General features: G+C 55.6%; 1 protein-coding gene and 1 long non-coding RNA gene across 4 annotated transcripts in view; one reads left to right on the forward strand and one right to left on the reverse strand.

Moving 5' to 3' along the window:
• The window catches only part of VPS45 (vacuolar protein sorting 45 homolog), a 36336-nt gene that overhangs the window by 12967 nt on the left and 7703 nt on the right, over positions 1-15666 (forward strand). Inside the window, exons 11-15 of one of the 3 annotated variants that reach the window (XM_069878655.1) lie at positions 842-1000; positions 2040-2147; positions 2802-2923; positions 6063-6194; positions 11949-12039. In XM_069878655.1, coding sequence (XP_069734756.1) covers positions 842-1000; positions 2040-2147; positions 2802-2923; positions 6063-6194; positions 11949-12036 — 609 coding nt within the window. In that variant the 3' untranslated portion in view covers positions 12037-12039. Of the gene's footprint in view, positions 1-841; positions 1001-2039; positions 2148-2801; positions 2924-6062; positions 6195-6993; positions 7174-11948; positions 12436-15666 lie in introns of those variants that run through there. The other 2 variants (XM_069878654.1, XM_069878656.1) reach the window with 2 other exon arrangements.
• LOC138732216 (uncharacterized) lies at positions 5111-15345 on the reverse strand. The gene is made up of 2 exons (XR_011339262.1): positions 14343-15345; positions 5111-13173 (listed from the first exon to the last, which is right to left on the reverse strand). It is a non-coding gene; the product is annotated as an uncharacterized lncRNA (long non-coding RNA).

Below are 15666 nucleotides of genomic sequence, written 5' to 3' on the forward strand. Positions count from 1 at the left end.
TGATGAAAGTGGGGAGGCCCTGGCCCCGGCTGCCCCGAGCAGTGGTGGCTGCCCCATCCCTGGAGGGGTCCAAGGCCAGGTTAGATGGGGCTTGGAGCCCCTGATGCGGTGGGAGGTGTCCCTGCCTATGGCAGGGGTGGGACTGATGGGCTTAGAGGTCCCTTCCAACCCAAATCATTCCATGATTTTAGTATTTGCCTCCCTTGTACTCTGCGCTGGCGAGGCCGCACCTCAAATCCTGGGTTCAGTTTTGGGCCCCTCACTATAAGAAAGACCTTGAGATCCTGGAGAACATCCAGAGGAGGGAACAGAGCTGGGAAGGGGCTGGAGAGCAGGGGTTGTGGGAGCAGCTGAGGGACCTGGAGATGTTTAGCCTGGAGAAGAGGAGGCTGCAGGGAGACCTTCTTGCTCTCCAGAACCACCTAAAAGGAGGTTGCGGAGAGGTGGGTGTTGGTCTCTTCTCCCAAGTGAGAGGTGATGGGATGAGTGGGAACGACCTCAAGCTGCGTCAGGGGAGGTTTAGATTGGACATCAGGAAAAGCTTCTTCACAGAAAGGGTCCTCAAGCCCTGGAACGGCTGCCAGGGAGGTGGTTGAGTCCCCATCCCTGGAGGGGATTAAAAGGCAGGGAGATGAGGTGCTTGGGGACAGGGGACAGGGGTGGTTGGAGCTGATGATCTCCAAGGTCTTTTCCAACCTAGGGCGTCTGTGATTCTGTGCTTCTAATTCTCTCGCGTTCCTCTTGTGTGCCGGTTTGTTGCCAGGCAGTGAGCTCGCTGTTACTCTGATTTAACGTCCTCTGAAGGCCTTTTCCACTCACGCTGCTCCCTCTCTCGCTGCAGAACGTGCGCCGCCTCCTGCAGAACCCCAAGGTGACGGAGCTGGACGCCGCCCGGCTGGTGATGCTCTACGCCCTGCACTACGAGCGCCACAGCAGCAACAGCCTCCCCGGGCTGCTGGCCGACCTCAAGAGCCGCGGAGTGACCGAGAAATACCGCAAGGTAACCACAACCAGGCGAACTTGAGGGGCAGGAGGCCACTGAGGTGGAAAATCAGCATGAATCGGTGTCAATCTCACCTGCTTTGGTTTGGCACAAGGCTTTTTGGTCGAATTGTCCCACATTTTGCAAAGAGAACTGTGAGCTTGGCTGGGACCCGGAGGTGTCAATTTAAAAATCATAACTAATCACTCAATTTCCAGTTACAAATCAGCAGGGTTGTAAAGGATTAAATGAGGGAAAGAGGCAGGCACACCAGGAGGCTGCTAGGATGGGTGCGTGGCTTGTAAACAGGCCTGATTCCTTCCTCCTTCCCCTCTCCCTTGCCACCCCTCTCCCCAATTCCAGCTGAGCAGGCAGTAGCTGCAGGAGAGGATTCCTGGAGACGGCAAAGGGAGCCTGGCGGGGAGGGAGAAGGCGGCAGCGCCTGGAAAACAGAGCGAGCAGCTGGAGAGGAGGTGGAGGAGCAGGATGATGTCACATTGTGTGGAGGATCTGCTGTCTCTGCAGCAGACTGTGGCGATGAAAGCGTCTCCTCGTGCAGGCGGTGTCGCTGCATGCTGACTCGCTCATTGGGTGTGGGGAACGCTGCTCTTGCCCCCCCAAAAACCGCTCTCAGCGCTGCGTTGTTGTAGACTCATTGAGCATGGGATGGTTTGGGTGGGAAGGGACCTCCAAGCCCATCCAGTCCCACCACTGCCATGGGCAGGGACACCTCCCACTGCATCAGGGGCTCCAAGCCCCATCCAACCTGGCCTTGAACCCCTCCAGGGATGGGGCAGCCACCCCTGCTCTGGGCAACCTGGGCCAGGGCCTCCCCACCCTCACAGCAAAACATTTCTCCCCGGGATCTCATCCTAATCTCTTCTTTTTCAGCTTAAAACCGTTCCCCTCATCCTGTCCGTGCGCTCCCTGATCAAGAGCCCCTTGGGATCCATCTCCCTGACTCCTTGGTTATCGTTCCAGTTCCTCCATAGATAAAAGCTGCCTGGAAGGTGGTTTCCAAGGTTAACAGGATTTTTTTTTGCCTCTGCCTGTACAGCTGGTGTCTGCTGTTGTGGAGTACGGAGGGAAGCGGGTCCGGGGCAGTGACCTGTTCAGTCCCAAGGATGCTGTGGCCATCACCAAACAGTTCCTTAAAGGGCTGAAGGTACGGAGCTGCCCCCAGTGAAATAACCACAGCTTTGGTCAGAGTTGCAGGCAGGAGCAGGACTCGCATGCAGTACAGTGCCACGTGTTGTGGATTTCAGAGATTTAATATTAAGTGCACCGGGCTTTTAGGGTGTAATTCTCGTTGGAGACAGCAGGAGGTGGTTGCTGAAAAGCTGCTCTATAGCTAGAGTTCAGTGGTTAACACCTGCTGCATCTCTCAGCTGCTGATTCTCCTTTGATGTGTCCTTGGAAGGGGCCTCAAAGCCCATCCAGTCCCACCCCTGCCATGGGCAGGGACACCTCCCAGGGCATCAGGGGTTCCAAGCCCCATCCAACCTGGCCTTGAACCCCTCCAGGGATGGGGCAGCCTGGGCCAGGGCCTCCTCACCCTCACAACAAAGAATTTCTCCATAAGATCTCATCCTAATCTCCCCTCTTGCAGCTGAAAACCATTCCCCTCAGCCTACCCCTGCATTCCCTGATCAAGAACCCCTTGGGATCAATCTCCCTGACTCCTTGGTCATCGTTTCAGTATCTCCATAGACAAAAACTGCCTGGAAGCTGGTTTCCGAGCTTTTCTGTAGCCGCTTTTCTCTCTTAGCTTGCCTCCTTCCTGTATTAATTCATAACAAGAGCTTCTCTCACCCTGCAGGGTGTGGAGAACGTCTACACGCAGCACCAGCCTCTCCTGCAAGAAACGCTGGATCAGCTCATTAAAGGAAAGCTCAAGGACAGCCAGTACCCCTACCTGGGTCCCAACACTCTGCGTGACAGGTACGTGGGGCCTCGTAGGGCAAAGCTTGGGACTGAAATCCATCTGCCTCTCCCAGATCTGCTGCTCGCTTTGTGGTTTTCCTTTAGATGAACCAAGCTCAGGCTCTGGTAGAGCAGCGTCTTGATTCTGCAGGTCTCATGTCCTCAAGGAGATGTCCTGGAGAGAGCTGGTCAGACCCTTCCTGCTGGCTAGGATGCAACATTCCTGTTTTAAGGGCTCTGGTAAAAGATAAAACCCTCGTGCCAAGCTGCCAGGATGTTCCCATGCTGGATTTTACCGTGCCCCTTAACTCCGCTCCGCACCATCTGCTGCTTATTTGTAGAGTACCAAAAATAGTCTTGACTGCGAGCTCTCCCCCCTGAGCCAGTTGCCGTTTGATGGGAATGGGATCTCACTGATCGTGGCTAATAACTGTAATCGAACTCTGCCTGCCTGCTTCGAGCTGGTGGTGCGGGAGCGAAGCCCATCGGTCATCAGTGAAGTCATTAAAGGTAAACGCAGCCTTTGGAGCGAGAGCATGGAGTTATTAGAAGTGACACGTCGTCCTCTACCCACATTCCGTGCACTCTGGGGCTGCAGTTTCATAGAATCATTGAATCGCTTGGTTGGAAATGACCTTTGAGATAGTCCCGCCTGTCCACTGCTGAGCCATCCCTGAGCACCTCGTCCACCCAATTTTTAAAGCCTTCTAGGGATGGAGACTCTGCCAGTGCCTGAGAACCCTTGCCGTGAAGAAATTTTTCCGGATATCCAGTCTAACACTGCCCTGCCACAACTTGGGGCAGTTTCCTTTCATCCCATCGCTTCTTCCTTCAGAGAAGAGACCAGCACCCACCTCGTTACAACCTCTTTTTAGGCAGTTGTAGACAGTGAGGTCTCCCCTCAGCCTCCTCTTCTTCAGGCTAGACATGCCCAGGTCCCTCTGCAGCCGCTTGTACCCCCTGTTCTCCAGCTCCTTCACTAGCTTCACTAGCTAGAGAAGAGCAACGAAGCTGGGGAGGGGGCTGGAGAAGAAGAGGAGCGGCTGAGAGAGCTGGGGGGGTTTAGCCTGGAGAAGAGGAGGCTGAGGGGAGACCTCATTGCTCTCTGCAACTCCCTGAGAGGAGGTTGTGGAGAGGAGGGAGCTGGGCTCTTCTCCCAAGGGCCAGGGGACAGGACGAGAGGGAATGGCCTCAAGCTCCACCAGGGGAGGGTCAGGCTGGACATCAGGATGAAATGTTTCCCAGAAAGGGTCACTGGGCAGTGTCCAAGGCTGCCCAGGGAGGGGGTTGAGTCCCCTTCCCTGGAGGGGTTTAAAGGACAGGTGGACGAGGTGCTGAGGGACATGGGTTAGTGATTGATGGGAATGGTTGGACTCGATCTGGTGGATCTATTCCAACCTAGTGATTCTGTGAGTCTGTGATCCCTTCCGGCATTCATCTCCTTTGAGAAGAGCCCACTGCTACTTTGCTTCCTTTGGGTGACTCCAGATGATTCCATCCCAGCGATTCTCTGAGTCTTCTCCTGTTCCTGTCCAATGCCCCAGGGTTTTGTGGGAGACATTTTGCTTCCAGCATAGGAACGATCCTCATTCCCTTCACACACAGTGTCTTATTGGCTTTTTTAACAGCAAGTGCCACGTTTTCGTGAGGCAGAAATGTTTTGCTGTGAGGGTGGGGAGGCCCTGGCCCAGGTTGCCCAGGGCAGTGGTAGCTGCTCCATCCCTGGAGGTGTCCAAGGCCAGGTTGGATGAGGCTTGGAGCCTTTGATCCAGAGGGATCCAACCCAACCCATTCCATGAAGGTGCAGCCGTCCCTTGGAAACAGAAGGTGCTGGAGTTTGTGGGATGAAGGCACTTTCCTCCTTCCCACTCGTTCCCCTCCCGCTGCTTCTCTAGCATCCTGCATCTCCAGGATGGCTGAGGAATGCTGCCTCCGAGGTAATCGTAGGCATGAATCCTGGTGGTTCTGTCATCCACCAGCAAAACTGCACCTGATCCGTGCCCTACAAACCGAGCCCGAGCGGGCTGAGGCGCCGCCGTTGTCCTCGTTTGACTCCTGCATCGATCCCGGTTGAACAGCCGCAGCGGCGTCTTGATCATGCATTAAACATGGGCGGATGTGTCACGGGGAGCTCCGCGGGGAGCGTGGGTGTTGCCGAGGATGCTGTAAGGCCCGTCAGCGCCTTGTGTAAACGTTGAGGAGTGATGAGGTTTTAAACGTGATTTAATGGGCTTGGAGGTTGGTGTCAGTCTTGAGCCCGGCGCAGCAGCCATGAGAGATGGTCCGAGGAGGGAAACTGCCAGGATCGTGGCCTCGTGGTGCAGGATTTAGCCTTGCGTTTGGGCTGATCCCATCTCAACGTTTGTATTTTGAGGGAAAGGGGCCCTGAAGAAGGATCGGGACAAACTGGAGAGGTGGGAATCGCCAACCGCGTGGAGTTTAGCGGGGGCACGTGTTGGGTTTTTGCACCTTGGACACAGCGACCCCAGATCTTGGCACAGACTGGGGAGCACGAGGCTGGAGAGGAACCTGATGGGTCCGGTCGATGGCAAGTTGACCACGAGCCAGCCACGCCTGGTAGCCAAGAGGGCAACTGTGTCTCAGGGGGCAACCAGCACGGCATCGCCAGCTGGGTAAGGGAGGAGGTTGTCTCGCTCTGCTCCGCACCAACATGGTCCCACCTTGAGCACCGGAGAATAAAAAGGGTCTAAAGCTGCTGGAGAGCGTCCAGAGGAGGACATAGAGCTCATGAAGGGCTTAGAGGGGAAGTTGTACGAGGCTGAAATCACTTGGTCTATTCAGCCTGGAGAAGAAGAGACCGAGAGGAGACCTCACTGCGATCTCCAGCTTCCTCGCATGGGGAGGAGAGGGAGCAGGTACTGAGCTCTTCTCTCTGGACCCAAGGGAATGGCAGGTGGGCCAGGGGAGGGTTAGGTTGGACATCAGGAGAAGGTTCTTCCCCCAGAGGATGATGGAGCACTGGAACAACTTCCAGAGAAGGAGACACAGCCCCAGGCCTGCCAATATTCCCAAAACATTGGGCCAATGGGGGATGAATGCTGGGGTTGTCCTGTGTAAGGACGGGAGCTGGACTCTATAATCCTTGAGGATCCCTTCCAACTCAGGATATTCGTTGTTTCTGTGATCTTTATTGCAGGCCCCAAGACATCATCGTCTTCATCATTGGAGGGGCGACATACGAAGAGGCACTGGCCGTCTACAACCTGAACCGCGCTAACCCCGGCGTCCGGATTGTCCTGGGTGGCACCACCATCCACAACACCAAAAGGTAACGACTGGATTCTTTACTGCAGATGCTGTGTGGATGGAACCACTGATGGGAACGTGGATTTGCGACGCCTGAGGGACCTTTATTGTGCAGTAAAACACAGAGCTGTGTGTAAATGGCCCGAGCCCAGCTCTGCTTGTGGTAACTGAGGGACTTATTGCCAAGCTGAGGGTCTTTTCCTGAATTCAAGGACAGGGAGTAGATATGTAGAGTTTTTCCTGCTTATAATTCACCACACGCTCTAAGATGAATATCCAGCTGTATCCTGGGCTGCATCCAAAGCCGTGGGACCAGCAGGTGAGGGAGGAGATTGTGCCCCTCTGCTCTTTTGGGACCTCACCTGGTATTCTGTGTCCAGTTCTGGAGTCCTCAAGGATTGGAATGGGTCCAGAGGAGGCCAGGAGGATGAACTGAGGGGAAACCTCTGGGCACTGAGCATTCCTTCGGTTGGATCTCAGTCCTGCACTGGAATCGGGGCGATCCCAGCACAAATCCAGGCTGGGCAGAGGATGGGAGCAGCCCTGAGGAGAAGGGCTTGAGGTGATGGGGGAGGAGAAGCTCCACAGGAGCCAGCAAAGCTGGCAGGACCTGGAGCTGTTGGAGCGAGGCCAGAGGAGGCCACGGAGATGATGTGAGAGCTGGAGAACCTCCTGGTGCTGCACGTGGGCTTGAGTGCAGCGAGCAGGGTAGAACACAGCTTGGTTTTCAGCTCATCCCCAGGCACGGCCGCTGCACCATCATCCAGTGTGGTAGTTATAAAAACCCCTGTGCTTTTCCTCTTCCTTTCCCTGCCTCTAAGGGATCTTCAGGTTTCAAAGCTGCCGGCACAGAAGCAGTGAGAATTCCCTCACATGGAAATCCAGTGGCTCCAAGCATCCCTTGCGTGGAAAAAATGCCCAAAGCCTCCAAATCCACAGTGCCCGCGTTGGAATTTGGCCCCTATTTAATGTCAGATGGTTGGAAAGCTCCTGAGCTGCTGCCAGCCCAGTAGTAAATTGCTTTTACGAACTGGGTTACGAAGGCAAGTCTGTATTAGCCCACATATCAACCAATTCCTGCCCAAATTACCCGGCTTCCCCAACCTTCTGCTTCACCAAGTGGCCTTTGAACTAAATCCTGTTTCAGCAAAGCCTGAAAACAGTAGGAAAAGGGGATCAGTGGACACACGAGCTGCTTTTGACTGATAAAAAGAGAAAAGTTAAGTAAATTGTCATCTCGAAGGATGCAAAAACCTCCGTTCATAACCAGCAGTGGTGGCTGCCCCATCCCTGGAGGGCTTCGAGGTTGGATGGGGCTTGGAGCCCCTGATGTGGTGGGAGATGTTCCAAGGGGTAGAATTGGATGGACTTTGTCCCTTCCAACCCAGCCCATTCCTTTATTTTATGAAGAAACACTATTTCTCTCACACCTTGTTAAACCTCTGGGTTTGTTCTGACCAGGGGAACCAACTCCACCAGTGCAGCCTGTTGATTCTTTACAGGGAATCCCTTAGATCCATGCCTCCTCCTGTATTTTCATACAATTCCTAGGATGGGAAAGGCCTTTGAGATCATCAACTCCAACCATCGCCCCTGTCCACTACAAAATCACATCCCCAAACTCTTCATCTCCCCATCTTTTAAAACCCTCTGGGAACAAGGACTCAACCACCTCCCTGGGCGGCCGTTCCAGTGCTTGAGAACCTTTCTGTGAAGTTTTTCCTAATGTCCGAGTCACTATCATTAGATGTTTGCCCCTATTTTCCATTCCTAATGTATAGAAATATGTAAGGATTCCCCAGGGAGCCCCAGCTCCAGCAGAGCGCGTGGGATCTCGGGTCTTCCAGCCAACACTTGGAGGTGTGTGATGGGAAGGAACCCAGATTTGATGGTGTTTAACCCCTCCACTAATCCACCAGCCTTCCCTTAATGAACCATCGCGTATTCCTGCGGGATTAGGGCTGATAGATCACAATAAACAAGGCGATTGTTGCATTAATGCGCCGAGCGGCCCCTGTAAGCGCACTAATCCCACGCTTTCATTGTTCATAGCAGCCCAACTTAATTTGTGACCAACATCTGTGTTCCTCGGAGCGGCTTAAGGGAAATCCATCCTGGTTTGTTTAGAAAGCAGGAGCCAAACGAGGCTTGGGGGCTGGTTGTGTCGTTAGAGGAAGCGGGTGCTCTTTTGGGGGGTGAAAAATCCCAACTTTCTGTGTTTTCAAAGAGGGTCTCAAAGTGGACACAGTAGGAACCGATTTAAACCATGGGAGCAGGCTGCTCAGGGAAGAGGTTGAGTCACCACCTGTGGAGGTGACTAAAAGACCAGGAGATGCCCAGAAACCAACCACATCTTGGGCTGCGTCAAAAGAATCATGGCTAGCAGGGCAAGGGAGGGGATTCTTCCCATCTGCTCCACTCTAAGGAGACCCCACCTGGAATTCTGTGTCCAGTTCTGGAGCCCCCAAGATAAGAACAATATCGAACTGTTGGGATGGGTCTAGGTGAGGCCACGGAGATGATGGGAAAGCTGGAGCACCTCTGCTCCTCAACTGGAGCCCAGCATCCAGTTCTGGAGTCCTCAGCCCAGGAAGGACCTGGAGCTGTTGGAGTGAGGCCAGAGGAGGCCACGGAGATGATGCGAGAGCTGGAGAACATCATGTAGGAGAACAAGCTGGGAGAGTTGAGGTTGTTAACCATGGAGAAGAGAAGGCTGTGGGGAGACCTTAGAGCCTCATCAGTCAGCCCTGAAACAGCAACAGCTTTGATTTTGTTTTCTTTTGCATTTTTACCCCCCCATCCCCTCATTCTTTGAAATGCAAATTTTGGTATGAAATCCCAGTTTTTCTGCAAATAATTTAAAGGCTGCATCAAGCATCGTGGTTGATGCCCGAACCAGGTGATGGCACCCAGTGCAGCACAAATCAAATCATAGAATCATAGAATCACCAGCTTGGAAAAGACCCATCAGATCATCGAGTCCAGCCATTCAAAGCTGTAGCTGCAAATCTTGTACTTATAAAGCAGAAGAAAGAGACACTCGGAGAACTCTGCTGCATGTAGACAGAGAGGAACGGTTCCCAGTGTCACCTGAGAGGTCACAGCAGAGCTGGGATGGGAACAAGAACTCAAACCACCTTCTCACACCACATTAATGCAAACACAGAATGATTTGGGTTGGAAGGGACCTCAAAGCCCATCCAGTCCCACCCCTGCCATGGGCAGGGACACCTCCCACTGGATCAGGGGCTCCAAGCCCCATCCAACCTGGCCTTGAACCCCTCCAGGGATGGAGCAACCTGGGCCAGGGCCTCCCCACCCTCCCAGCAAAACATTTCTCCCCAAGATCTCATCTCAGTCTCCCCTCTTGCAGCTCAAAACCATTCTCCGTCATCCCATCCCTGATCCAGAGCCCCTCCCCAGCTTTCCTGGAGCCCCTTTCAGCACTGGAAGCTGCTCTAAGGTCTCCCCACAGCCTTCTCTTCTCCAGGCTGAACAACCCCAACTCTCCCAGCCTGTCTTGTCCAGGAGGTTCTTCAGCTCTCGCATCATCTCTGTGGCCTCTCCTGGCCTCGCTCAAACAGCTCCAGGTCCTTCCCGTGCTGAGGACTCCAGAACTGGACACCGGGCTCCAGGTGGGGTCTCGGAGCGGAGCAGAGGGACAGAATCCCCTCTCTGGCCCTGCTGGCCCCACAGCTTTGGATGCAGCCCAGGACACGGGTGGTTTCTGGGCTCCAAGCACACGTTGCCGGCTCCTGTGGAGCTTCTCCTCTCCCAGCACCCCAAACCCTTCTCCTCAGGGCTGCTCCCAATCCATCCCCCACCCAGCCTGGGTTTGTGCTGGGATTGCTCTGACCCTGGTGCAGGACTGGGATGCAGCTGAATGAATTCTCCGTGCCCTGATGTTTCCCCACAGCTCATTTAGATCCCAGTGGGCTCTGAGCAGGTTGGCGCTAGGAGCGAGGTCTCAGCGTGGTCGGGAGCCCCGGGATGAGGCTGGGAAGCGAGACACAAGCCGTGCCCCCGTCTGCTCGAGGGGCTGCGTTCCAGCCAGCCCTGGCTGTGAAATGTCAAGGATGCCTCGGCAGAAGGTTTCCACCCTGCCTCTTCCTGCCTTATCAGCTGCACAGGAAGGCTGGGAGCGAGCAGAAAAACAACCCCCAACGCCGGCCTTCCTGGCTTTGTTAGTGGGAGCGAGCGGGGCTGCTCCGGCTCTGGGTGCCCGAGGAGCTACCACGGCTTTTTAGAAGGAACGGGGAGCAAGCGGAGACCTCTCGGGTGGGACAGAGCCTTTGGGGATGGGTGGCTGAGGTCTGTGCAGAGCTGTGACCTGGCAATCCATGCTGGCAGGTCCAGGTTTTGGTGCCTAGGGCAGGAAAATGCAATTCCAAAGCTTCAGCGCGTGCTCCCTGACTGAATTCACCCTGGCAGGTGGGAGGATCTGTTGCTGGGAAATTGGGGAGCGTTCTCCAAGGCTGCCAGCTGCTCTTTTCATCGCGGATTGCTGTCTCCTAACCGCAGCTGTCCCGCTCTGAGGTGATTCCCATTTCCCTGGGGAGGCAGGAATGTTGGTTCGTCCTCCTCGGCTGCGTGGGGAAGCGTTTCTCTCCAGTGCCAGCTCTCAGGATGCTTCTTTTACCCTGGAGACCGTCGTGATCCAAACATCTCAGGTTCAGGCTGGACATTAGGAAAAAAATTTTCACGGAAAGGGTCATTGTGCAGTGTCCAAGGCTGCCCAGGGAGGGGGTTGAGTCCCCTTCCCTGGAGGGGTTTAAGGGACGGGTGGACGAGGTGCTGAGGGACATGGGTTAGTGATTGATGGGAATGGTTGGACTCGATGATCCGGTGGGTCTCTTCCAACCTGGTGATTCCATGATTCTATGATCTCTGTCCTGTGCTCCTACATGGACCGTCAGGCCCCGACACTTCTCCCGCTCAGGGAGGGAGAAACTGGCTTTGGGCTGAGCCCGAGGATGGGAAGGAGCATCCTCATAGGGACTGGGATCCCTGCTCTCCGAGGGGATTGGGTTGGATCACAGCCTTGAATCCTGGGTTCCGTTCTGGGCCCCTCACTCCAAGGAAGACTTTGAGGGGCTGGAGCGCGTCCAGAGAAGGGAACAGAGCTGGGAAGGGGCTGGAGAACAGGGTTTGTGGGAGCAGTGAGGGACCTGGGGCTGTTTAGTCTGGAGAAGAGGAGGCTGAGGGGAGACCTCGTCACTCTGTGCAGCTCCTGGAAAGGAGGTTGGAACCAGGCAGGGGTCGGGCTCTTTTCCCAAGGAACAAGTGATGGGATGAGAAGAACCAGCCTCAAGTTGTGCCTGGAAGGTTTAAATTGGATCTTGGGAAAGATTCTTTCACTGACAGGATGGTGAAGCCCTGGCAGAGGCTGCCCAGGCCTTTGAGGTCGTCCCCATCCCTGGAGAGGTTCACAAACCATGTGGCTGTGGCACTTGGGGACAGAGTTCGCTCCCACGGTGGGTTGGACTGACAGGCTGGATGAGCTCAAAGGGCTTTTCCAACCTCAATGACTCCGTGATTCCATTTTTCTAACCTCTTGCGGGGAGGTCTTCTCCTCTTTGCCACCATCACCACGAGAGCGTCTCTGTGCTGAAATCCCGGTGACAGCACAGGAGAAAAACCTCTTTAGAGAGCGCTGAGGGCACGGAGCGCTCGCTGGCTTTGTTCGAAGACTCGAGGCCAGGCCCTGGGGTTCCTTTCTCTCCGTGTGAGTGAGAAATCATCTTGTGTCTCCGCTAACCTAAGTTTTGCTTGGCAGCTTCCTCGAGGAAGTCACAGCGTCAGGGTTCCGTGGCCGGAGCACCGAGAGCTCCCACGTCGCTCCGAGGTCAAGCAGCAGGCGGTGAATCGGGGAGAAAATCACCCATCTGGAGCTTTCCCAAACGGACTGTGCAGCTTCGGAGCAGAACTGGCCTTTCCCTCTTCCCCATCCGTGCCAGGAACCTTGAGGAGCAGCGATCGCTGGAGTTAACGCCTGCTCCGATGGACCAGGACGTGCCCTGAATGCACCTTCACACCCCCAGCTCGGATCTGCGATTGTCACCTGGAGGAGAGCGAGGAAAAAGGTCCCTGCGGCCCCGGAAAGCTCCGCTCTGAGCTGATTTGTCAGTGTGAGTCCCCTAACGAACACCTAACGATGCCAGGCGTCTGCGCGCATCCCTGAAAGGTGAAGCTGGGGGGTTCTAGAAACCCTTCGCTCTTCTCTGTATATTTGGAGTCCCATTAAATAACCCGTTTTGACCAAATCTCTCATCTAGTGAATGATTCCTGATAGCACTTTGCGATGCCGCTGAGGTATAATTACAGTCTGAATCTTCTTTATTAGCTCCTATTTACCCTAACGAGCAAACCCAGCTCCCTGCCTCTGCGTTTCCTCCCGTGTGGTGAGCTAGAAAAGCCATGTGGTTTCTTTTTAACATTCCAAATCAATCTAGCAGCAATAAAACGTGCGGAATTCAAAATGAAACGAGAGAACTGGGATGGGGAAGTGGACCTGGGAGCAGAGGAGGGGGGTTGCTGTTCTCGTGGGTGTGGGAACTCGCTCTTCTTCTCAAACCCTGGGACCTGGAGGCCGGCAGGGCGAGCGCGGTGATGCCTCCACGAAGCCAGGAGGGAAACGCTGGCTCCTACACCTCCAAGAGGAGGTTTTTTTTCCTGCTTTCCTTATATTTTAGGTATGAGAGCTGTGAAAAGCAGCACAAGTTGAGTCCAAACAGTCTTCAGCAGACTGGAGGCCTGGCCGATGTGCGTGTCCACCACCAAGGAGCAGGTTTTTCCTTTAGATCTTGCTTTCCCATAATTAAACAGGACTGGAGCCGCGGCTCCGCAGAGCTGCTGTGCGCGGAAAGTGCTTGGATTCACACTCACTTCTCTGGCTTAATTCCCTGAAGCAAGGTCACTCGGAGCCTGGGCGCCTGCCCATCCGCAGATCTCCTGGCGGTGCTGAAGGATTGATGGTCCGTGCGCTGCGGAGCTGCCTTCTCCTGCAGAAAAACAATGGGGTCAGGCTGTGGGGCAGAGTTCCCACGCCACATCCTTAGGGAGCGTTTCCCGTCGCACTCGGGAGCGTCAGGCATTGTTTTAGAAGAGATGGGGACTGGCAGGGGTTCCAGTCCATCGCCTTCATCCCAGGAAGGTGAGAACCTTGGCTCCTCTGCTCCCTCGGGGCTGGATCCATGGATGAAGGGCAGGAGGATCTGCAGAGGGATCCAGGCTGGATCCGTGGCTGGAGGGCAGGAGGATCTGCAGAGGGATCCAGGCTGGATCCGTGGCTGGAGGGCAGGAGGATCTGCAGGGGGATCCAGGCTGGATCCATGGCTGGAGGGCAGGAGGATCTGCAGGGGGATCCAGGCTGGATCCATGGCTGGAGGGCAGGAGGATCTGCAGAGGGATCCAGGCTGGATCCATGGCTGGAGGGTAGGAGGATCTGCAGAGGGATCCAGGCTGGATCCATGGCTGAAGGGCAGGAGGATCTGCAGAGGGATCCAGGCTGGATCCATGGCTGAAGGGCAGGAGGATCTGCAGGGGGATCCAGGCTGGATCCATGGCTGAAGGGCAGGAGGATCTGCAGGGGAGGACCAGGTTGGATGGGGCTTGGAGCCCCTGACGCAGTGGGAGGTGTCCCTGCCCATAGCAGAGGTGGGACTGGATGGGCTTTGAGGTCCCTTCCCACCCAAACAATCCCACAGTTCCATCCTAATATCACAGCTTTGGATTTTGTTACATGGGGCACAGAAATGTCAGTGTGTTTTTAAGAGGTTGAGGGTGCAAGGGCAGCCAGGACCTTGAAAATATTGGTGAACCAAGGAGAAAATCTCTCTCAGAAGTGATGCTGCTGCCCTTGCCCACCCCTCCACTCGGCCCCGATGCTGCGGTTTCGCTCCCTCCTCAGGGGCTGATTCCTAATCAGTTCCCAAACCCTCTCCCTGCTGCAGAATAAAACTCACGGTTTATTTATGTATTTAACACCCCCTCCCTGTGCAATTTCGCCTCTGGATACCAAGTGTGAAGCTGCTGAGGAGCTGAGTTGAGTCTCACTGGGACGTGCGCTCTGAGCCCAGAAACCACCCGCGTCCTGGGCTGCAACCAGAGTGGTGGGAGCAGCAGGTGAGGGAGGGGATTCTGCCCCTCTGCTCCGCTCTGGGAGACCCACCTGGAGTCCTGGGTCCAGTTCTGGAGTCCTCAGCACAGAAAGGACCTGGAGCTGTTGGAGCGAGGCCAGAGGGGGCCACGGAGATGATCCAAGAGCTGGAGAAACTCCTGTACGAGGCCAGGCTGGGAGAGTTGGGGTTGTTCAGCCTGCAGAAGAGAAGGCTGTGGGGAGACCTTAGAGCAGCTTCCAGTGCTGAAAGGGGCTCCAGGAAAGCTGGGGAGGGGCTCTGGATCAGGGAGAGGACGAGGGGAACGGTTTTGAGCTGGAAGAGGGGAGATTGAGATGAGATCTTGGGGCGAAATATTTTTCTGTGAGGGTGGGGAAGCCCTGAATCAGGCTGCCCCATCCCTGGAGGGGTTCAAGGCCAGGTTGGATGGGGCTTGGAGCCCCTGATCCCGTAGGAGGTGTCCCTGCCCGTGGTTGTAACTTGATGGACTTTGAGGTCCCTTCCAACCCAACCCATCCCGTGATTCCAGGAACACAAGGAGGGGGATGAAGCTGCAGCAGCAGCAGCGCGACGGTGACTCAGTCTGCGAAGGATGTGACCAGTGACTCAGAGCTGGAAACATCAACAATTGATGGGGAGGAAGGGAGATGGGGGGGGGGGTGTCCAGCTCTGGTTCCCGTGGGTGAAGCAGCCCTAGTTCCAGTGGTGGAACTGGCTCCAGGAGGTTGATCCCATGGAATTCATGGGGCTGGAGCCTCCCTGAGTCCCATTTGCGGCCGTCCGGCATGGGAAGGTGTCTGTCCGGCTGTGAGCTCCCTGATCCCGTCCTGATGCCATCCACATCCACAGCGCTGTTCTCAGCTCTGTCCCCATCCCAGTCCCAGTTCCATCCCAATCCTCATCTCCATTCCTGTATTTGTCCCCATCCCAGGCCATCCCTGCTCCCAGCCCTCTCCCCAGCCCTGGCTCCATCCCCATCTGCGTCCTGATCTCAAATCCCATCCCATCTCCATCCCATCCCATCCCATCTCCATCCCATCCCATCCCAATTCCATCCCAGGACACAGGCCAGGACAGTGGGAATGGGCTGCCCCACACACCTCCAGCCCCACTCTCCCGGCCCCACAGATCCAGCCCCGCATCCCCATCCCCACACCCCCATTCCCACATCCCCAGCCCCACTCTCCCATCCCCACACCCCTATCCGCACACCCCCAGCCCCGCATCCCCTGCCCCACAGCTCCAGCCCCACACATCCATCCTCACACCCCCAGCCCCACTCTCCCAGCCCCATATCCCCAGCCTCACGTCCCCATCCCTTCTCCCCCAGCCCCACATCCCCACAACCCCAGCCCCACAGCTCCATTCCCCCAGCTC

Source organism: Phaenicophaeus curvirostris, chromosome 29 (genome assembly GCF_032191515.1).
Source record: "Phaenicophaeus curvirostris isolate KB17595 chromosome 29, BPBGC_Pcur_1.0, whole genome shotgun sequence".
Classification (NCBI taxonomy): domain Eukaryota; kingdom Metazoa; phylum Chordata; class Aves; order Cuculiformes; family Cuculidae; genus Phaenicophaeus; species Phaenicophaeus curvirostris.